At 52.7% G+C, this 21,172-nt stretch overlaps 7 protein-coding genes and 1 non-coding gene across 8 annotated transcripts; 4 read left to right on the top strand and 4 right to left on the bottom strand.

Annotated features, from left to right (window-relative positions):
* Nucleotides 1–1,678: 1,678 nt before the first annotated feature.
* Nucleotides 1,679–2,467, top strand: J4E92_005329 (uncharacterized protein; the record flags this gene model as incomplete). The annotated part of the gene is made up of 1 exon (XM_051496712.1): nucleotides 1,679–2,467. The coding sequence occupies one exon, from the start codon at nucleotides 1,679–1,681 to the stop codon at nucleotides 2,465–2,467; it is 789 nt and encodes a 262-aa protein (XP_051353432.1).
* A 4,098-nt stretch (nucleotides 2,468–6,565) lies between these two features.
* Nucleotides 6,566–7,558, top strand: J4E92_005330 (uncharacterized protein; the record flags this gene model as incomplete). Its single annotated transcript, XM_051496713.1, has 1 exon — nucleotides 6,566–7,558. The coding sequence occupies one exon, from the start codon at nucleotides 6,566–6,568 to the stop codon at nucleotides 7,556–7,558; it is 993 nt and encodes a 330-aa protein (XP_051353433.1).
* A 1,294-nt stretch (nucleotides 7,559–8,852) lies between these two features.
* On the bottom strand, nucleotides 8,853–9,305 carry J4E92_005331 (uncharacterized protein; the record flags this gene model as incomplete). The annotated part of the gene is made up of 3 exons (XM_051496714.1): nucleotides 8,853–9,030; nucleotides 9,088–9,194; nucleotides 9,261–9,305. The coding sequence occupies 3 exons, from the start codon at nucleotides 9,303–9,305 to the stop codon at nucleotides 8,853–8,855; spliced, it is 330 nt and encodes a 109-aa protein (XP_051353434.1).
* Nucleotides 9,306–9,863: 558 nt separating this feature from the next.
* On the top strand, nucleotides 9,864–11,677 carry J4E92_005332 (uncharacterized protein; the record flags this gene model as incomplete). Its single annotated transcript, XM_051496715.1, has 2 exons — nucleotides 9,864–10,086; nucleotides 10,149–11,677. The coding sequence occupies 2 exons, from the start codon at nucleotides 9,864–9,866 to the stop codon at nucleotides 11,675–11,677; spliced, it is 1,752 nt and encodes a 583-aa protein (XP_051353435.1).
* Nucleotides 11,678–12,637: 960 nt separating this feature from the next.
* On the bottom strand, nucleotides 12,638–13,694 carry J4E92_005333 (uncharacterized protein; the record flags this gene model as incomplete). The annotated part of the gene is made up of 4 exons (XM_051496716.1): nucleotides 12,638–12,746; nucleotides 12,799–13,194; nucleotides 13,244–13,608; nucleotides 13,662–13,694. 4 exons carry the CDS (start codon nucleotides 13,692–13,694, stop codon nucleotides 12,638–12,640), a joined length of 903 nt encoding a protein of 300 aa, XP_051353436.1.
* Nucleotides 13,695–16,711: 3,017 nt separating this feature from the next.
* J4E92_005334 (uncharacterized protein) lies at nucleotides 16,712–18,509 on the top strand (the record flags this gene model as incomplete). Its single annotated transcript, XM_051496717.1, has 2 exons — nucleotides 16,712–16,715; nucleotides 16,807–18,509. The coding sequence occupies 2 exons, from the start codon at nucleotides 16,712–16,714 to the stop codon at nucleotides 18,507–18,509; spliced, it is 1,707 nt and encodes a 568-aa protein (XP_051353437.1).
* Nucleotides 18,510–18,734: 225 nt separating this feature from the next.
* J4E92_005335 (uncharacterized protein) lies at nucleotides 18,735–19,448 on the bottom strand (the record flags this gene model as incomplete). Its single annotated transcript, XM_051496718.1, has 1 exon — nucleotides 18,735–19,448. One exon carries the CDS (start codon nucleotides 19,446–19,448, stop codon nucleotides 18,735–18,737), a length of 714 nt encoding a protein of 237 aa, XP_051353438.1.
* Nucleotides 19,449–20,844: 1,396 nt separating this feature from the next.
* J4E92_005336 lies at nucleotides 20,845–20,939 on the bottom strand. The gene has a single exon. It is a non-coding gene; the product is annotated as a tRNA-Val (tRNA).
* Nucleotides 20,940–21,172: the final 233 nt, after the last annotated feature.

Consider the following 21,172-nt stretch of genomic DNA (forward strand, 5'->3'; position numbering starts at 1 on the left):
TCCACAGAGGTACCAGCCCTGCATTGCCCTGTTGCAGACAAAGTCCTGGTGGGCAACGGTCTAGACCCTCTGGCCCTAGCTGAACGGCGCCCGAACAATCGACGTCTAGGCCTCGTTGCACCCCATGACTGGATAGTCGCCACTTCGATCGCAGGCCAAAGAGGTGGAGGGGCAAATGAAGTCGTTTCTTTTGCAAGATCGAGACTGCCAAACTTGGTGAAGCCTGATCCTCCAAAAGCAACGTGGTCTCTCTGAGCTTTGTCTAGCCCTGCAGTACCGTGGCTCTGCATGGTCCCAGCAGCCAGTTATACGACCCGGAGCTCGGCCGTTAACGTAGTCAGCTGAGGATCCTTCCGGAGCTTCCAGTCACCATACTACGGCTCGAAACCCAACGGAGTTCGCGACGTGTACCAAATCAAGCAGGGCCACGTCTGGAACGAGTGCAGTTCAACACCTCCAGTGAAGGGATGGCATGCACAAAGCCTGGCAAACAAAGCAATATGACCTTTCGAGTCCTGTCTGCCCGGCGGTGCACGACAGCTTCTAGGCTCCCAATTCAGCTTGCCTTGTTCTGCTCTACTGTGACAAATGCTGATTGCCCCCTGAAGACGCACAAATCAAGCTTCTCTGAATACAAAATTGTGGGCGATCTACAGGTTTAAGCAGAGAAAGCTACATGGGGCCGTGGTTCCGCTCATCACCAGTGGTTGCGCTGCGACTTCGAATAGGACCTAGTACTCTGAATCGGCTCAGTACGCATCGCCCACGTTTGATACCGAACCATAATCATGCGAGGAATCGGGTGCAGCGCCAGCACCTTGTGGTGGCTTCGGACATGTTGATACTGGGAAATAGTCTTATGCAAGCAAGCTCGGTTTTGTGTGCACCATGCCTAAGAAGAAGCGTGTGGGTACACACTAGTATCCTGATACGAGATCTTGTGGAGGTCTTCAGGAATGTACCTAGACACATGTCAAGAAATCCAGTTTCTCTGATCCATAGGTCCTTCCAGCCTGAACCAGCCGTGAGTCTAGAGCGTAAGAAAGAGGGATCTGATAACCAATTCTAGAGCATTCGATCTTGCATCCTCAACTAGTTTAGATGGGGGGTAGATACATCGTCAACATCGTGGGGTAATCTTGGAACTGATCCAGCGCTGCAAGGGACACATGCACGTGATAGAGCCCAATGCGGGCTAGCTTGTGATGTTTTCATGATGGTCCAGACGGCGCGTCATTGGTCAGTCCGACGGCGACGGTCATGTGCAGATTGCGAGAATACATAACTCTTGTGGATATTGTTCCTTCTTCTAGTCAAATTCCCTATGCTACCATGTCCTGTTGTCTGCCTTTCAATCACGACGCAAAACGAACCAGGCCGAGCGAAATGATAGCTGCACGATTGGCTCAAAATGCACGTCGGTATCCAGGCCCGATCGTCCATGAGGTGACACCATAGGCAGCCGTTGCCGCCATTTTTTCGCCTTGTTCTACTATCTTTCTTTCACGATCGTCGTACCGTTGCCCAAACGCTGCCCACGTCACTATCGTGGCAATCGTCACCGGCCCGCCGCCGTCGAACGAAACAACGGCACATAGCTAGGTGCCCCACCTGTCCGAACCCCTCCATCGCGCGCCGACAAACTTCAACTCACCAACCTAACACACACATCAACACCATGGGCAAGCCTCCGAATCTATACGCTTTCCAGAGCGCTGCTGAGCTCGCCCCGAGCCTGCGCACCTACGTGCTCGACGCCCAAAACGCTGCGCTCGAGCGCCACCAAGTTTTCCGCGTCGCCGTGTCTGGCGGCTCCCTGCCCAAGACGCTTGCGCAAGCGCTTCTCAAGGAGACCAATGGCGAAGGAAAGGTGCAATTCGACAAGTGGGAGATATTCTATGCCGACGAGCGCGCGGTGCCTCTCGATCACGAAGACAGCAACCATCGACTCGTCAAGGAGGAGCTTCTCGACAAGATACCGTCTGAGTTGGGCACACCCAAGGTCTACCCCATCGACGTCAAGTACCTCGATGACGTACAAGAACTGGCCGACCAGTACGAGAAGACGCTCGTCAGTGTGTTTGCAGCACGCGACAGCGTAAAGTTGCCACTCTTCGACCTGCTTCTGCTTGGCTGTGGACCGGACGGACACACCTGCAGTTTGTTCCCCGGTTCTGAGCTATTGCGCGAAACCGAAGCATGGGTACTCTCCATCTCCGACTCTCCCAAGCCTCCCCCGAAGCGCATCACCATCTCCCTTCCCGTCGCACAACATGGACTCAAGATCGCCTTCGTCGCGACTGGCGGAGGAAAGAAGGACATCATGCGCCAAATCTTCGATTCGGACGAGGGTCAGCAGCTGCCTTGTGGTTTGGTGAACCACAAGGGCGGAGACCGCGTTAGCTGGTTTGTTGACTACGCTGCTATCGAGGGTGTTTCTTTCCCAGCGCGCCGTGGTAGCCTGTGAGAACAGGGAACGGAATAGCTGTGCTTTCGTAGGGATGGACGTACGCGCCATTTCACGAAGTATGCATTGGTCGCTCACTCGGCTTAGATACAATAGATAACGAACTCTGACGATATTCCCTTTCCATTCTTTGCTACTGGATAAGCTCTTGCCATAGCTAGGGTTCTAGCCATATGTGGTGCTAGCGCTGTGGCCCGCGCTCATTGGATGTCAACAACCGATGTTTCGTGTGTTTGTGCATACCCGGCAACATCAGACCGAGCTATCAACACGTTCACGATAGCGCCGCGACCTGCATCAAAGATGAACTCCAAGCCGCGCTCACAGATAGGCAGAATCGGCCATGCGCCCCCACGGGCTCGGGTAAGCCATGCGCCGTCCCGTAGTAGACAATACCTAACAGGTTCCAGAACGCTGCACCAGTCGCGCCGACCGGTGACGACAAGGAAACAACAAGACATGGCACAAGTGGCATTGCGCGCCCTGCCTCTAGTAGATTACCGTCAATTCAGGGCGATTCGGAGAATCGTCGCAGCTTACTGTGGGTGATACCTGAGCGTGTGAGGGATCTGGCTAAGACTAATCTTCTTCCTATCTAGTCCCCAGCCCGGCCAGCATAGATACAATACCCGGTCAAGTATATTACCTGAAGTATCTGACAGAGACGCTGGATCGGAAGATGCGGGGGATGACTTGAACGGGACGCAAGATCAGCCAGACACAGCGTCACCAACGCAATGCGTTCAGGTTCCGGGTGCAGTACCAGGGCGACTTCGACCAAAATCCACATATCAGACGGGCACCCCATCATCTCAGCGCACGGAAAGTGCTGAAAAGACAAGTGCTCCCCGGACGATGCTGCCTCCAGCTTCAGTCAGCAAGCCTGCAGAGCCGCAAGTACGAGGGCTTGCCCGATCGCAGTCTTTACGGAAGCCAGGTGCTACGTCGCACTCAGCTCAGGCATCAGGCCCTCCTGGTCATGCCAGGACCCAGTCGACCAGTACCATATCAGCCCCTAGACGTGATGTTGCTAGATCGAACACGATCTCCGAGCGACCAAAGTCTCTACTATTGGCACCAACGCGTACCTCGAGGACTAACAACACATCTGGCGATACCTTATCTGGTCCAACGCGGACGTCGCTACGGAATGCAGGGCTCAGCCGCTCTGCTAGTACGAAAGCCAGGCCAGAAGCATCCAGTGGCCTGCCGAGCACTGGTACGGTGCGCAGGGCCGAAGAGCCCGTTGGCACTCAGTCAAAACGTAAAGACGTCGTGTCAGAAGAGCCGAAGAAGGCTAATCGACCAGCTTTCAGCACGCTTCAACAGCACTTCACACCACGTAAGGTTGGGAAAGCTCCCACTGCCACGTTTATCAACCCTGCACCTCAAACAGTGTTGCAATCGCTTTCTCCAGAGGCGATCAGTTTGCAATCTGAACTGCTTCAACTTCATCTTCTGCATCAATCGTCGGCGGAGACATATAGATGCTGGGAAATCAGTGCGAAGCGTAAGATGCGCACGAAGTTCGAAGAGGTTGCTAGCCTTTACCAAGTCATGTTAGACAGCGAACGCACAGCACAAGAACAGAAGAACTTGCAGTCCCTGCTGGAATGGAGTGCTAGCGGCTCATCTGCGGGCCTGGTTGAGTACATCCAGGTCCTTTCGGAGCCCCTCCACGAACTGCCGTCGCTGGTCGAATCGGGTGGTCGACTACAGCGTCTGGTGAAAGAGTTTGAGCATTGGTCGTCCTGGGCCCAGGAGATTCGGTCCGCCCGCCAAGGTCCGCATGGAGCCAAGGCGGCTCTTGGGACAATTGAAGGCCTTGGGGATTCATGGAAGGCCGAAAATGCTGCGTTGATCAGGAAGTTAACAGTATTTGCACGCGACCTGGACAGGCTGGCTTTGCCAACACCCGGATCAAGCATTGCATGTATAGTCGAAGCATGTAAAGCCATTCTACACGGCATCTTGGATGAGTTGCAGACGATGCAGAAGATTGAGACTGAAGTGGTGTCACGCGAGAAAGACTGGGTTGAGGATCGTCTTCGACTGATTGCCCGGGATGTGGGGACACAGTTTGTGGATACTGACGGGCAGAGTGCAGCTTGGCGCATGTGAATATGTGAAAGCTGATGCAAAGACTCAGAGGTACGGTGTTGGTGGTAACAGGATGGGAAGAGATTAGGAAAATATCGTGGTAATACAGAAGCGTTCCTTCCAGGGCGCTTGTAGCACATGTGCGACGAGTTCCGCATTCGGGAAGGTTGCGATCACCTTGCCCCAATTCTATTACTTGCATCTCAATACGGTGTTTCGTGTTACCGCAAGCGCATGCCGGTCAGGCCACAAGTCATGTCTTCAGTCTAGATTCGGCAGATGTCGTAACAGAGAGCTTCAAAGATCCCGTGCTGACTGACGACGCTAGTTTCGGATGATTTCCCGCTCATCATTACCGATAACGATCTTTCCGTCTTACTCAGCCGTCATCCTTCCACAAGCTCCTCCTATCGTTGGCTATGGATGCATCCGGCAAGCACGTCGTCGAGATTCCCTGATACTTTGTTCGCGCGAACCGGCATGTCGACCCCGGTGAGGTCTCCTCACAGTACTGCATCGAATCGCGCCTCTCGTGCCTATGGCGTTGACAATAGCTCTTTCACGGGCATCTTGGCCTACGACTTGGCTCTCGCTTGTCCAGGCTACTGAGTGCAGGTATGCTTCGGTGCAGCAATGGCGCTGACTGACTCTGGTACCACCGAGGGTGCGATACGCACGTATTTGCATACTACAATGCCGGCCTTCGGCCTCTCTGTAACGGCCCCTATGAATGACCCACCGGATGCATTACGCCTGGTTGTCTGAATATTCCCATATTAGGAGCCATGCCACCGAACACGAGCTCCGACCTTTAAGCAAGACTCCGACTGCACGGCACTCACATGCGGCACCGATGGCGCTCTTACACTCCAGCTCTTGCATGCCATGACATCGACTATCTTACAGTTGAACATATATTTCGAAAGATCTTATATCGACACTGTTCCTAAGGCGTTATGCCTGTTCTGATGGCGGAGGCCAACTTCTGTGTCCGGTTTCTAGGTTTAAGTCCCACCTGTGCAGTGTCGTACGGACATGGAACGACGACAGGAAGATACCAACACCTTTGAAGTGCGGTCCAAGCGCCCCGGCCCGACTGTCACAGCCTCCATCAATCAGCGTCATTATTCTCGTTCCCGCCACGAGCCGGCTACTATACTCACGGCGGTTACATCCCGGATCAACGAACGTTTCTACTGTGCCCCAATTCATTCCAAATCATCTCAGTAGGGCCCAAAGTTTCGGATTCTACAGCTGCCGTCGTTAAAAACAGTAGCATAACTCTACGTACCTACAAAGTTTCAGGTCTCCGTTTCTCTTTCATATCTATCGGTGTGTATATCATACGGTAGCTCTATCATGTGGTGCAGATGTGGAAGCCTGGCCATGTATGTGTATACCAGCGCGTTAAGCGGGAGCGTGTTGACCGACATGTAGCCGGCGCATGAGACTTTCATCTTATTGGTGTGCCAATTTGCACCTTCCAAAAAGGCTACCATAGCTGACTCTATTACACAAGATCCGCCAATATGTTACCGTAGTACTGGCTGGGCCTGTCTCCTGCAAAGCAGCTTGGTCATCCATCCGGGTCATGGGCCTGAGCAAGCGCACGCAGTAGGGATGGTTACTTATGCTTGCCGAGCTGCCAGGGCCAAGTATTCTGCAGCTTGCATGTATCAATGCGCAAAATTGCCACGGGCTTGGAAGTTTTGACCAATAGAGACAGAAGGTTGACGCGTACAAAGCACGATCTAGTCAATTCAGTGAGTTGCTCTAACTTCCCCTATTGCCGCTCGATTAGCACCTGGTCTTACCATGCTTGGGAACAACTCTCATACGCTGAAATAGCCGCCTTTACACAGTATTGCCAGCAGTGAAGAGCTATTGTAATGGGTGCTTCGTTCGCAGCATGAGCATGATTTCTGGTTACAAGGGCACATGAAGCAAGGCTCGTCGCGTCGCCCGCGGTCCTCGTCGCCATTTCTCAAAACTTCCAAGATGAGAAGAGCTCAAGATTACTCCGATGACGGCGAGGATCGGACGCCTCCACAGAGACAGGAGTCAAATCCCGGTGTTTCTGGCAGCTTCAGTCGTCCCAAATCCGCATCATTCGCAGGTAACCCTTCACCGGACATTACGCCAGCTTTCGACTCGATGAACGCCCCAATACGGGCTCAACAACGTCCATACTCGATAATCCTACCTTCACCTTCTTCCTTCAACTTCCACATCTCCCAAAGCCTGCCTTCAATATCACCACCAGCGATGTCGCAAACATTAGGACCAAGTCCGAGCTTACACGACCTCCAACAGCAAATCAGCCTCAAAACTTCGGAATTGCGTACCCTACAGCGCGAATACGGTACTCTGCTCCAGAGCCTCGAAAGACAAAAGACGACATGCGCCACGCTCGAAAGAAAGCTCGAAATCAACGACGGAGAGGTCATCCATCTCATGGATGAGAAGGACAGGCTGTCAGCACAAGTTTCGACAATGGAAGGTCAAATGGAAGAGCTACAGCAGAGTAGGGATGAGGCTCGGCAGCAGCTCATCGCTAATGGCGCACAATATATGCAAATCATGGACATGGCCAACCGGCTCCAGGCACAAAGCACTGAAGAAAAGAGGGCATGGGAGGCTGAGAAATCCGGGCTCGAGCAACGCATACGTTTACTGGAAGAAGCTATGGTGGCTGGAACTGAGACGTCAGTATCGATATCAGATACGGAACAACAACCTGGCATCACCACAGAGCCATCGCCCGTCGGCTTTACGCACAATGCCAACATTTCGGTTTCCTCTCAGAGAGAGACCATCATCGTCCTCCGTGCGGAAATCAGTCGTCTTCGCGCGAGAACCCAGGCACTCGAAGCGGCGGTGCAAACTATGCGGCGCGAAAGTCTCTCTATCCAGGAAGCAGCAAGGCAGATACTGGAGTCCAGTGGGAAGATGGACGAGACTTCAGTCGGAGTAGAAGGTGGTCAAAGATGATACAATACGAATTGCGCAGCTCAAATCTCTCTCCCCACAAAAGTTTGTTCACCAACAGCGTCGCAATATCGTTTGCTTTCGTACCATAAGGACTTAGGTTTAAGGGACGGATCACGAGGTTTTCATGTTACTCTGCTATCTATACCCTGTCATGGTGTTCTATGTAGACTGAAATTTGGACGCTCCTGTAGAAGTATGTGTCTCAAGCGCAATGGAAGATTAGAAAGGTGCTGATTTCCGTACACTGTTCTGCGTGAGAAGAACATATACCTTCATTTGCATCAGTTACACCTACTTCCTCTGGCTTTCTCAGCAATACGTACCAATGGTTGATGGGATGATCGCACTGTGAGTTTGGGGTGTTTCTCTAGCGACATCGCGGTGTCTGGCTCAATTCGCACGCTGACCGATAACTGGACAACACTCTAGCTGTATCCATCATCACCCCATCTTTACTAAGCTTTATTACCTTTTCTATCTAGGTAGTCTTCACTTGCATGTAAAGAAGCTTGACTAGGTACTGTGTAATATGCTCAACCCTGCAAGCCAAAGATATGCCACGCATTGCTTGATTGCCTCACCATCGCCCTTGGTACACATGCTTTGCGTTTTTGGATGGCGGTATGCCTGCTATGTTGGTGAGGAGCGTAGAAAAGGCCTAGATTCTGATTGTTAGATTGCGTTAGTCCATTTGCCTGCACTTGTACAGGGCCAAGGTTCAAGGGTTGGCAGGGTCCCGGAACGATGTGGAAGCCCGTATTGACCGTTTCGTGCTGACGATCACCGCCACCACTTCGTAATACCTTTGCTTGTTTCGAATAGAATGTATTGACTTCGATGGCTAGTCGAGCGTGTGGTAGCTTATGGGAATCTTCCTGTCACTGAACTCAGCCGTTTCTTCTTCAATAGAAGGCTAGCTTTATGAACTGGTGACTGTAATGCGGAAAGACGGGGGCTAGATCGGGGGTGCCAACTCCATCTCGTCGGCGATCTCGTATCTGCGTTCCGGTTTCTGCGAGATGCTAAGACATGGCGTTGGATTGCTAAGCTTTACGTTATGGTCACTTTATGAAGCGCCTATAGGAGGAAAGTGACTATATACTAGAGGCTTTCAAGGCGTTGGGGACATTAGATTAGACTACACAACTGTTCTGAATTTACCCTTCCTTCAATCTGCGATGGCTACTAAGCACAAAGTCCCATATGTATACCATCCACTAGCAGAGCTTTATCGGACGCCTATTGCCAAACAGTTCCATAGTCGTTCTTCGTGGGGATCGGTCATCATCCGCACTTATCCCTGGGTGGCTTCCTTCTGTTTCCGGGCTTCGTCCTCCTCAGGCGTTCGAGTGATGAGTTGCAGCGCGTGTATACCTCCTTCTTGTGCTAACTCGTCCTTCATCAAGGAGTTGATCATGCGATGCCGTGCGAGCTGCATCTTGCCTTGGAAGGCTGGTGATGTGATGAAAACACTGCGAGCGTTAGTAACACAAGTCACGTAGTTGAGAAGCTTGCAGGTCGATGAATACCGGAAGTGTGTCTCTCTGCTGGTGACTCCTTGCATAGCTTTGTGGTGGGCATGCTTATTCGAGTCGTTGAAGATCTCGAGAGAAGTCGGCTTTAGGGCTTCTGTGATCTACGGAAACTTTAGATGCGATCCTGGGTACACAGTTGAGGTATGTCAACTAAAGTGCATAAATACCTTGGTCCTCAGAGCATCTTCCATTGGTGTCATGGACTGAGCCATGGCTGACATGAAACGCTTTCCAGCGAGCGCGACAGTTGGAAAGAACATTCACAACAGTGTTTCTTAGTCGGGTAGGGTAGCAAGTAGGACCAATGAGAATACTGGATCGCAGTGGTGGAAGTATTGGGTTGCATCGGCCCTAGAATTCGTGCCGAGGCAAGCGCCAAGACGAAATCGGAAGGCGTCGCGTCATGGTTCCGAAAGTTTGAAGCGCAGTCAGACGAGCCATTGAGGCCATGAAACTGCCAGAGCATGCTTGGAAAGATGATTATGACATGTAGAATAGCGTCTTGGTTACCCTGCATGATAGTTTAGATGGCATCTGTTGCGCTCCTGCCCGGAGACTGCAGTAACAGGACCGCTGCGACGCGGCTCTAAACACAGCATATCTCGCACCGATCTGCCGTACTCCGAAGCCTCGAAACCTGCATCAATTGCGCTGATCCGGGACATCTCCCTGCCGCCATGTGGGCGCGTAATCTCTTCGCTCGCACCCTGACACGACACAAAATATCTCTGTCGGCATACAACAGCCATTCGCCCTTCTATACCGTGAGAATGGCATCCACGCTGCCCCGCCTCCCCGTCTTCGAAGCCATCAAGAAGCATGACGCGCAAAGCACGGCCGTCGTCCACTCTCTTTCCGGGCGGTCCTTCACATACGGCGAGCTTGTAAACGATGTCGCTGCTGCCAAGGACAAGCTGCAACGGAACTGCGGCGGGCAGAGCACAGAGGGCCAACGGATATCCTTTCTGGTAGAAAATGGATACGACTATGTAGGTGCGCGTTCCTCTACGCCTCGTGTACAACAGCAAAGGCAGCAGAATCTGACGCATACATAGTGACCCTCTTGTCCATCCTCGCCGCACATGCAATCGCCGTACCGCTATCGCCCACCTTCCCAGCACACGAGCTCCGATACATCATCGACCAGAGCGAGTCTCTGATGCTTCTCTCGTCGGAGAAGTTCCAGAGTCAAGCCGACGATGTGCTGAAGGAGGGAATGGAGACGCAGCCCATCAACTACAAACAGGACAAGATTATGATGGGCAAGACGGACGACTACGTCACGCTGGAGGAGCCTACCAGCGACAAGGGAGGCATGATGCTGTACACATCGGGCACTACAAACCGACCCAAGGGTGTTTTGTTGCCTCAAGACGTATTAACGGCACAGTCGCGATCGCTGCTGGAGGCGTGGAACTACAGTAAAGACGATGTGCTATTACACGTTCTTCCTTTACACCACATTCACGGCACCGTCAACGCACTGCTTACGCCTCTCTTCGCCGGCAGCACTATCGAGTTCCAGTTCCCATTCAATGCTACCGCTGTGTGGGATCGCCTGGCAGCTCCGTTCCTGCCGAGCCCTGATCCAGTCAAGAAGCCCATTACCTTCCTTACTGTAGTCCCAACCATATACACGCGCCTACTCGCATCGCACCCTACCCTCTCGTCCGAACTTCAAGCCGCGACCAAGACCGCGCTTCACCCATCGAAAATGCGCCTCAACATCTCAGGGTCCGCTGCCCTTCCTACACCAGTGAAGTCAGCCTGGACGGAGCTCAGCGGGGGCAACGTGCTGCTCGAGCGATATGGCATGACTGAGGTGGGTATGGCGCTTTCCTGCGGATTGAATTTTGCAGATCGCGTAGATGGCTCGGTAGGCTGGCCGCTTCCATCAGTACAGGCGCGTTTAGCAGATATCGAGACTGGGGAGATTATAGAAGAGGGCAAAGAAATCGACCCCGAGACACAACGCGAACGCCAGGGCGAGATCCAACTGCGCGGTCCTACCATCTTTAGAGAATACTGGAAGAACCCCGAAGCCACCTCCAAAGAGTTTACAGAAGACGCGGATGGACAAGGGAAATGGTTCAAGACAGGCGATGTCGCTGTTCGAAGGAATGTCAAGGGAGCAGGCGAGAGCGACCAGGCATGGGCCAAGGGACCTCTCTACTTCATCCACGGGCGCAAATCAGCCGATATCATAAAGACCGGTGGCGAGAAGGTTTCTGCTCTCGAGATCGAACGCGAGATGCTTTCCCTCCCTCAAATCGACGAAGTTGCCGTGGTCGGTCTACCATCAGAAGCCTGGGGTCAGAAAGTCGCTGCTGTAGTGGTACTCTCCGAACAGGGCAAGACAGCAGGCAAGGGAGGCAAAGCATGGTCTGCGCTGGACATGCGGAGGGCGCTCAAGGAGATGCTCGCAAACTACAAGATCCCTCAAGAGATGAAGGTCGTGGATACTATCCCAAGGAACGCAATGGGCAAGATCAACAAGAAGCAGCTTGTCAAGCAAATCTGGGGCGAAGCATTGGAGGGGACCAAGGAGAATGGTGCCATACAGGTACCCAGTGGAAGTGTCTAGTAATGTGTAGATAGTAATAGTGTAACATCTCCAATCATAGACAAACATTGTTTCGACAAGAACAGGGCCATGATCCATAGATTAGACGACTTTAACAGCCTTAGAAACCCCTCACCTTGATCACTATACTCCGCAAGATGAGCATAACAACGCCAAGATTGCAAAGCCACACCCGTCATACTGTAAACGCTCCATTCCCCGGGTATGCATACACCCTTTCCCCGCCCACCGGGAAGCAATCATCGTAACTTGCATGAGCGCACCTCATACAAGGAAAAAACTGAACAGGTCTAGAGCCTACATCAACACCAAGTCATCTATTTATAGGGTTTTAAGTTGATGTAGGCTGCAGGCCTGTTCAGCTTTTTTCTTGGTTGGCGTGAGCGCAGCGTCAAAGGATCCCTAAAGCGCCTCTGACCTCAGCCCAGAAAGGAGGCTTGGGGTGGAAAATGCTTGTACATCGTGGCCTCACGCCACGCCAAGGCAAGCCACAACTGCCCTGCCGTGACGTGTGCCATGCCTCCTAGTAGCAAGCCGTTGGCGCCTGCAGCGGAGGAATCGACCGATGGCACAAGGCAAGTAGGTTTATTCGAAGATCTGCAATGCGGGAGATGATTGTAATGTAGACTCCGGCTGTGCGAAGAGTGCAGGTTGTCATGTTGGAGGGAATTGGGGTACGGGGAAGGATGATTGGGAAAGGGGACACGCGATGAATCAGACGGCAATGCATCGCATCGCGACATTGTATTCAAGCTATTCAATAATGGGTATTCGAAATGATATTAAAAAGAATACATGTTCGTCATGGGCGGTACACGTGGTTTACGCGTATCTGATCCCATGCGGTGGTCATCAACTTCGGCGCATTCAATGCTGATCCATGATAACTTATTCCCGTGTTATCATCCCCATGCATCAAACATCGACTCGTGGGTATGTTAGTGCATTCTATGCACTGCCTTATGCCGTGTGGCCGGCATCGGCACGGGCAGCTGAGTTGTCGACCTTGTTGCGACGCTCGCGGCCCTTCTCAGACCAGGGGAAGTGAGCAACGGGAATGACGAAGAAGCTGTAGAAGATTAGTACGGATTGAGACGATGGTAATGGCACTGAGTACTAACCTGTTCGAGCTGTCCGCGATACCAGCCAGGGCGTTGTACCAGGCGATGAAAGCAGCCATGAGACCAAAAGCACCACCAGCGACGATGCAGTCGCTTTGTGGTCCCGCAGCATCAGCGTTGAGGTAGCCAATTCCGAGGAGGAGGAAAGCCATGTCGAGAGTGAAGAAGAGCGAGAAGAAGGCGATGGTGGATCGGAGGGTGCAGATCAACAAGAGGAAGGTAAAGATGAACCAGCCCATGAGGAAGAGGCCGAAAGAGTTGTAGAAGTCGCCCGATTCCAGGAGCGTCTCCTCAATCGCGAATCCACCTGGTGTAAGGATGATAGCGAAGGAGATCCAGAAACCTCCGTAGGATGAAAGAGCGGTCGCACCAAATGTGTTTCCGACAGCCATTTCCCTAGTCTTCTGTTAAGACGCGTATGGACAAATTGACTGATAATACATACCACATGCCAGCCAACAGCTGCACGAGACCTCCATAACCGTACGCAGCAGCCACGACAATGTTTGGGTGACCAATGCCTCGGGTCTTGACGTTGATCAAAGACAGAACAAAGGTGGTGAGGGCGAAAGCCGACAGACCCAGAGGGGCTGGGTTGGCGAACTTGCGGTTCGGCGGCCTGTATAGACCAGGCTGGAATTCACCACCAAAAGCTGCGAGACGGAGATCTGGGTCGTTGGTAGCAACGTGGGCGAGAGGGTTGCCGCCATAGTCGTATGGTACCCTTTGCTTGGGCATTCCTGCACCGTTGACTGCCGCGTGATCGGTCGCGCTGGTGCCGTTGGTGTTCTTCTCGAAACTCGGGCCACGCTATCAAGACAGTTAGATTTGGTACACATGTTTGGCGCATTCGAGAAACATACCATGGTGTCGTTGTGCTCACGAGCGGTCGCCATGATGTCTGCTATGATTGACAGGTGCTTGACGTGTTCCGGTCCGGACTAACTCAAGACGGGTTCAACGGGGGGAGAGTCTGGGGAAGGAGAAGTCAAGCCGATTCTGGGGGAGCGGAGAGACTGATATATGTCCAGAACAGATCAGGCCTCGCAGGGGAAGCATGGTCCATCTACGTGTGCCATGAGCCGTCGTCCCATACTGGTGCTAGTCCCGCGACTAAGGCTAGGTAATTAGAATTCCAAACAGGTGCTAAAGCGGACCACTCATGGCAGTTCCCCATAGACGCCTCTCCATGCCGGGTAAAAGGACAGCATGCGTCTCCACTGCGAATCAATCAACTGAGGGCACGGTGGACGGACGAACGACAATCAGTCGACCCCAAGCCACCATGCGCCGTGTGATCGGCGCCAAAGCTGCCTTAGCGAGGCCGGATGGACACCGACAATGAGGATGGAAGGTGGTGCGCCAACCGATCCAGCAGTATTCTGTCTTGCTCAGGCGGGCTCAGCTGCCGCGATGACGCGGAGAAATAAGATGCGCTGCTCGAATTCCCAAGTACAGATCGCCGACCAAGTCCCAAGCATTACATCATCGTCTCTTGTGACCATGACACATCAGCTTCCTTCGAGTGTTTTGATCGCGAACACGGCAGAAGGAGCCTGGGATTTCGAAACTTCGTATAACGCACAGACCGCTATCGATCTCTGCATGTTAGCGGTCTGACTGCATGTTTACCCTTGAGGAGGGCCCCCTGCGAGAAACGTGTGTGGGAGTGGAGCTCCAGTCAGTGCGCCAACGCTCAATTTGCTCGGAGTAGTTAAAACGCGAGGTCGGGCGTTCTGACATGTACGCGAGCCTCCCAGGTGCATTCTGCCCGTTGGACTGGGATGCCGGATATCGCGGGTGCGATATGGTGACACGATATATCAACGCAGCTCCTCCTTTGGCCTTCGCGCGGTTGTTGGAGGATGCCTCAGTTGGCATTGCACTGCAAACAGGCACACGGCGTCCTGTTGGTGTAGAAGCAATTTACTGGGGCGTGCTTTGAAATTCAAGATCGTCAAAGGCCGCGGAGGAAACGGGATGATGGCCTTGTGCATGAGGTAAGGCGGCTAAGCTTTGTCCAAGAGCCTCGGCATAAGCCACCGGCATGTTCCAATATCATGACATAACGAAACTCTAGCAAAGGCTGCGAAAATGCGCCGTCGCAACGGCTCGCGCAGTCGCCGAATATTTGAATTGGAAGTGCGTTCTGGAGAAACGACGAACACAAAAAGTCTGTCCATCAATTGTGGGATCGATAGTGCTAGCGTAGCGTGCTGCCGCCATGTCCTGGCCGTCCGGGGCTGCGTGGGGCCCCCTAGTGGAGCAGCAGCTCACCACCCATCCTAGAGGTGCGGTTGAGACGCAGGTTGGCTGTTGCACGTCCTCGGTCCAGCGGGAACACATGTCAAATCATTTCCACCTGCACCCTGCCGTTCCGTGTCTGCTGTGTCCGCGACAGGAGTGGTGTGTATGCCAGGCGTGGCGGTTGATGCCGTCTCAGAGCCTTTTGCTGTTCCGGCAAGGTACAAATGAATTGTCCTCGCAGTGCCTTCATTGTCAAAGATAGCTGAGGTCGCGCGAGAGGATGAAAACAAAGGTCCAAGAACATCGATGTGTAAGAGCTTCCACGACAACGGATCACTCCAGGCATCCATGTCAATTGCGTGAGACAGTGAGATGGCGCAATTGCGTGGCACTTTAGGCTAATGAAGCACTGTAAAGGTGCATCTGTAATGTTTGTGGTGGCATTGCTTGGAGTGCTTCAAGAAAAAACTGAACAGGTCTAGAGCCTACATCGACGCCGGGTCACCTATCTTGTAGGTTCTTATATTGATGTAGGCGGCGGGTCTGTTCGGTTTTTTTCTTGTTTGACTTTTGTCAATAACATGCTCCAGCAATGATCAGGCTCTGCTCTCATTGTGAAACCCGCATGTACTACAGACATGCATATTGTACAAGCTCTCTAGAATAGTAATCATTTTGCCTGATACATAGAGTGCGTTCTATTGCTTGTGATTAATGTTGGGTGTTCCGAGCTTCGCGACAATATTGATCTAGGTATACCGCCGTCGAGGCGCGTTGTGGTACCTGCATGAAACAAGCAAGCTCCTCGTGTATTGCACGAGACAAGAGAAAGGCCGGTCTTTCCATAAGCCGCATCCACACGACAGACAGTTAACGAGTGCTGATATGTCATGCCTATGTTTGCCTGAGGTGATCGGCTACGGTCCCGCCGCACTGCCAGAAGGTTTCGGAGACGAGGAAGAAGGGTCCACCCAGATTGTGGAGAGACAAGATCTGGGGACTCCACTTCGACCCTGCGTAAGAGCGTGCCAGGAGTCAGGAGAGTCTGGGAAAGCGGAAAGACAGTCTGGTTACCCGCCAGTTACCGAGGGGCCAAGTGGTTTCCGCGGTCCTCCGGCACGCTGCTATCCATACACCGGCCGGGAGTCGCGGGTGTCTTTTTGCCGAGAAGTGGCGAGTCTCAGTATCCATTCCCAGTAGCCATCAAGTAACTTGACATGCGTATGTGTGGAGAGGTACATAAGTCCAATGCTGTTTGTCGTTGTTGATTTTTGGCTAAAGCAGCAGCGAGCCTTGGAGGCTCCAAGGCTGACCATAACCATACACCTCAAGCTGTCTGGCTGACGCCAACTTACCTATGACGTTTTTGTGGTTGCTAGACAACTATTACGCCTCGAAGCATGGCTTTTGAGGTCGAAAAGACGAGAGGACGTCGCAACAAAGAGGACATGGGCAGAGAGGTGGCGTTTCTTGTCCCTCTTTGCCGGCTTGTCACCTGCTTGGCGCATCTCGCTACCAACACAGACACCGGCAAGCAAAGGAGGGCCGAATGCGGTGTCAAAGTTACCGAGCGCGTTATCGCGAACATCAAGTCGCGCCTTGAAGCTGGTGCGCGATGTTTGGTTTGGTGGTGAGGCGCGTCTCCGGGCGGAAAGCTGGCTACGTAATGGGTTGGCGATCGATAGGTAGCGCGGGGAAGCTTGGAGCTTGGATGCTACTCGGGGTTTAGGCAGACACATGCTCGACGCGTGCCCAGGTGAGGGAGTTATAACCTGAACACGCCAAATCATTCACATCGCACACAGTCTGTCCTGCCCATCATGTCCGACAACACGACGTCCCAGGAGGACATGGCCGCCCTCTCCTACTTCGACCACTCGTCGGGCAAGCGCATCAACACCGATGTCGTCCTCATCGAGGCAATCCGATCGCAGTACCCCAACCTCGACCTCACCGTCGCGCCCCAGGGACGGCTGAACCTCCTCGCATACGCATCCGCTGGCTTCGCAAAAGTCACGCCCCTCGAAGACTCGGTCACAGATCCCGTCTACGGCCCTGGAGTCAAGTGGCGCTCCTATGCTCCCCCAAGCCACAGGCTCGACCCCAGTCCTGGATACATGGTCGAACGTGTCATCTTTGGCAAGTACATGTACAAGTGGAAAGACCAGGAGGCGATTCTATACATTGCCGAAGGTCGCGACGGAGGGTCGTATTACCCAAGCCCGACGCTGCACTATGTCCTCTCCAACGCGTCGCACAAGGTGGATGAGTTGATCAAGGACGCGACAAAGTGGGGTAGCGAACTGCACAACGAGGTCTGGGTCTTTGACGGTGGCTACTGGCAGAAGAGCGCGGAGCTGTACCGTTCTGTACAGAAGAGTACATGGGACTCCGTCATCCTCGACGAGGACATGAAGAAGGCGCTCATCGCAGATGTGGAGAACTTCTTCGATGGCAGACAGACATACGAAGACCTGAAGGTGCCATGGAAGCGCGGTGTCATCTACTACGGACCCCCCGGAAACGGCAAGACCATCAGCATCAAGGCCATGATGCACAGCCTTTACCAGCGCGGCAAGGAAGGCGACTCCAGACTCGCCGTCCCCACTCTCTACGTCCGCACCCTGACCTCTTTCGGTGGACCTGAGTACTCGTTAGCGCAGATCTTTGGCAAAGCTCGCGAGCAGGCGCCCTGCTACCTTGTCTTTGAGGATCTGGATTCAATCGTCAGCGACCATGTGCGATCATACTTCCTCAATGAGGTAGATGGTCTAAAGTCGAATGACGGCATCTTGATGGTCGGTTCCACAAACCACCTGGACAGGCTGGACCCAGGGATTGCAAAGAGGCCTAGCCGCTTCGATCGCAAGTACTACTTCCCAAACCCTGACTATGATCAGCGCATGCAATACGCAAAGTTCTGGCAGGGAAAGCTCAAAGACAACAAGGATCTCGACTTCCCCGACGAGCTCTGTGGAAAGATTGCCGAGATTACGCCCAAGTTCTCTTTTGCCTACATGCAGGAGGCTTTCGTTGCGTCGCTCCTTGCTATTGCCGCGCGGGGTGGTAAGAGCGTCGAGGAGGCCGACCACGATGCAGAGAGGTGGGCAGGCCCCCAGGATCCGATGAAATCGACCACCGGCACTCTGCATACCAACTTCGCACGGAGACTGCCCTTTGGCGACATATACGACCCTGCTTCGGAGCCAGACTCTGATCTTGACAAGCTAGAGCTGTGGCAAGAGATGAAGAAGCAGGTCAAGATCCTGCGCGAGGAGATGGATGAGAAGAACCGCAAAAATGATTGGGAACTGCCTAGTCGGTCAAAGGCAGCGACTCTTCGACCAAACCCGACTCAGTTCAGAGATGAGTTGGACGCCATTCTGCATGGAGGTGAAGAGAGACGTCCCAAACATCCGCACCCAGAATTCGAGTACCTAGCCAGTCAGACTAGGTTTGAGTAGCGACCGCTTAGTCGGTATTACACAGGACAGTAAGGCGTTTTGGCGTGACAGTAGCTAGCTTTTAGCCTATCATGAAATATCCACAAAGAATTAGCGATTCATAGAGTTGACTGGGACTATATGTTACAACAACAACAACCTTGAGCAATACCCTTTTGGTGTACTTCCATGTTCTCTACCGCGATGTACAATTGCCTCTCTGATTGGTAACAGTGCAACGAACATCTAATCGCCATGGGTAGCCGCCTCCTCCATAGCCAGCACGGCATTCTCCAGCTCCCTAATCCTCTGCCCCACCCTCCTCTTCACTTCATCTGCGACCGGCCTATCCTCACCTTCAACAACCCCTTTGTAGTACTCGAGCAACCTATCCAGCTCTTCCCTCGCTGCAGCCCGGTCGTCAGGCGCATACGTTGTGTTCTTCTCGCTCTCCTCAGACGCGATCTCAAACTCGTCTTTGGCCGTGCCGTAGAGTTCTTGTATCTCCTCGATCGCTTCCTCCACCGCTTGTTGAGCTTCTGGAGATAGCGAGGATGGGGCTGACGACGTGGCGGATGCAAATTTAGCGCGTGGCGTTGAAGTGAATGTGCGGACGGCGGAGAGGGTGTTGTAGGGTGTGGTGAAGCGCGTCCATTGGTTTGGCGCTGCTAGGATGGATGTGTTGCGTGCTTGGTATGGTGGAGGTGGGGACGGCGACCGTGAGCGCTGTTGTGTGTAGGTTTGGTAGGAGAACTGTTGCGTGGCCGGGTAGGACGTCCGTTGCGCTGCTATTGCGCTTGCACGGAGCGTCGTCTGGCGGAGGAGAGTGCGGATGGGCGCGGCGCCGGATGCCATCTTCGGGGAGGACTGTCTGTGGTACGTGGCGCGAAATTGGCGCGGGACGGAGCGTTGGGCTACATTGCGCAGCGAAGGCGCTTTGGTGAAGAGCGTGTGCGACATTGTGGGTGGTGGATGGTGGGTTGGTGAGATGGGGCTGTGGTGAGCCTGAGGTTCACCGGAGTTAAGCCTGTCATGCGGACATGACGGTACCACCCAACACCATTCTTTTACTACCCATCCATAGGTACCTCGGGTTTCTTGACAGTATGTTGAGATCCAGAAGTTTACATCACTATCAGATTTTACGAGTGTCTCGTATGATGCGGTCGTCGACTGCAAATCCGAATCATACTCTATAAAGCTGAGAGATGCTACACGGCTACGACGTGGTATAGAATTACAGATCTAGGTAAGTAGTTTCTACGCGTGGAGACACAAAACATTTGAGTATATGTAAACAAGAGGTTCCCGTGTCACGTAGAAGAAATGGCAAGTGTGGCAGCTTCCTCTATAGTAATGGTCATCGCGAATTGGACCGCGAAGCATGCTCTCACTCCCATGACACAATGTATCTATGTATATCTCTGAGAGACAAGGTTCCCGTACCGCACATAGCACTGGTCTACGGGCAAACCTAGGATGATAGCACGATGGAGCTTGTTACTTAGAGTGCATCCCAAGTACGCCGGTATACTACATCCTGGAGCTACACACACTGCATTTTGCTTTGACGAGCACAAGATCTAATACAGTTGGCATCTCTAAAATATAGAACACAGCTTGCTGATAACAACGTATTCTGTGTAGAGTGTGCAAGAAACAAAAGAAACCAACGGTGAGCAAAAAAGAAGTCTTGAAGGTCGTGCCCGGGTTCTTCTCAACGTTAGGAACAAGTCTTGTGATCACAGCAGAGGAAATGTCTTACCGAACCGGGGTTATCAGAATATTGATGAAGTCAAAATCTGAAGTGATAACCACTACCTAGAATCGAATGAGCGCATGCTCCATGATGTTACGATAGTGGATCAACGTACACTACACAACCTGTGGATGCTTCAAATGGTGCAATATGACAAGTTTCCCCGTTACATCGTTTATAAAGCAACCAACGTGCTACTCAGGCTGCACTCGATTAATCCGACGTTTTCGTCTGTATCATTTTTAAACGAACAGCTCCCCCGTCAAGAAGCATGACGCCTAGACTTGAACAAGCCCACAAAGTGGTGGGGCATCATGTTCGCAAAGTCAAAAAAGAGGGGTCCAAGTCACCGATTTCGGCAAACTTCTCACAACTGTCCAGAACGCCAGGGACGACGTACAGATTATAGACAAAGTACAAATTATGCAGTATATGCGCGTAACCATTGGATTCAAGCGAGGGCAGAATTGACCCAGGGCAAGAGGGGTTGTTCCACTTGTTGGTGATGGCAAAATTGCAAAAAGTGGAGTCCACAACCACACACGTCTAGGACAGCTGTAGAAGCACTCTAAAAAGCCAAAAAGAATGATGCAATAGCTCATACGAGCGGGGAGGATCGAACTCCCGACCTTCTGCGTAACTTTACATTTAGAATGTAAAGCAGACATCATAACCACTAGTGAAACGTTAGAAAGGCATTAGAGAGTTGGATGAGGGAACGAACCTAGACTACGCTCGCTTGAGAGACGATTGATGGAAAAACTTCAATTTAATGCGTGAATATACAGTAGACCACATCCCTGGAGCTGCTGACTGGGTCATCAGGCGAACGCAGCCCATGCGCGGGACTGAAGAATGGCGGCAGCGGGGTTGGTGGGGTCAGTGTCAAATTCGCTTCTTTGCAATTCGTCGTAATGTCCGCCTT

The sequence above is a fragment of the Alternaria infectoria genome (genome assembly GCF_024043175.1).
Source record: "Alternaria infectoria strain BMP 0036 chromosome Unknown scaffold_7, whole genome shotgun sequence".
Classification (NCBI taxonomy): domain Eukaryota; kingdom Fungi; phylum Ascomycota; class Dothideomycetes; order Pleosporales; family Pleosporaceae; genus Alternaria; species Alternaria infectoria.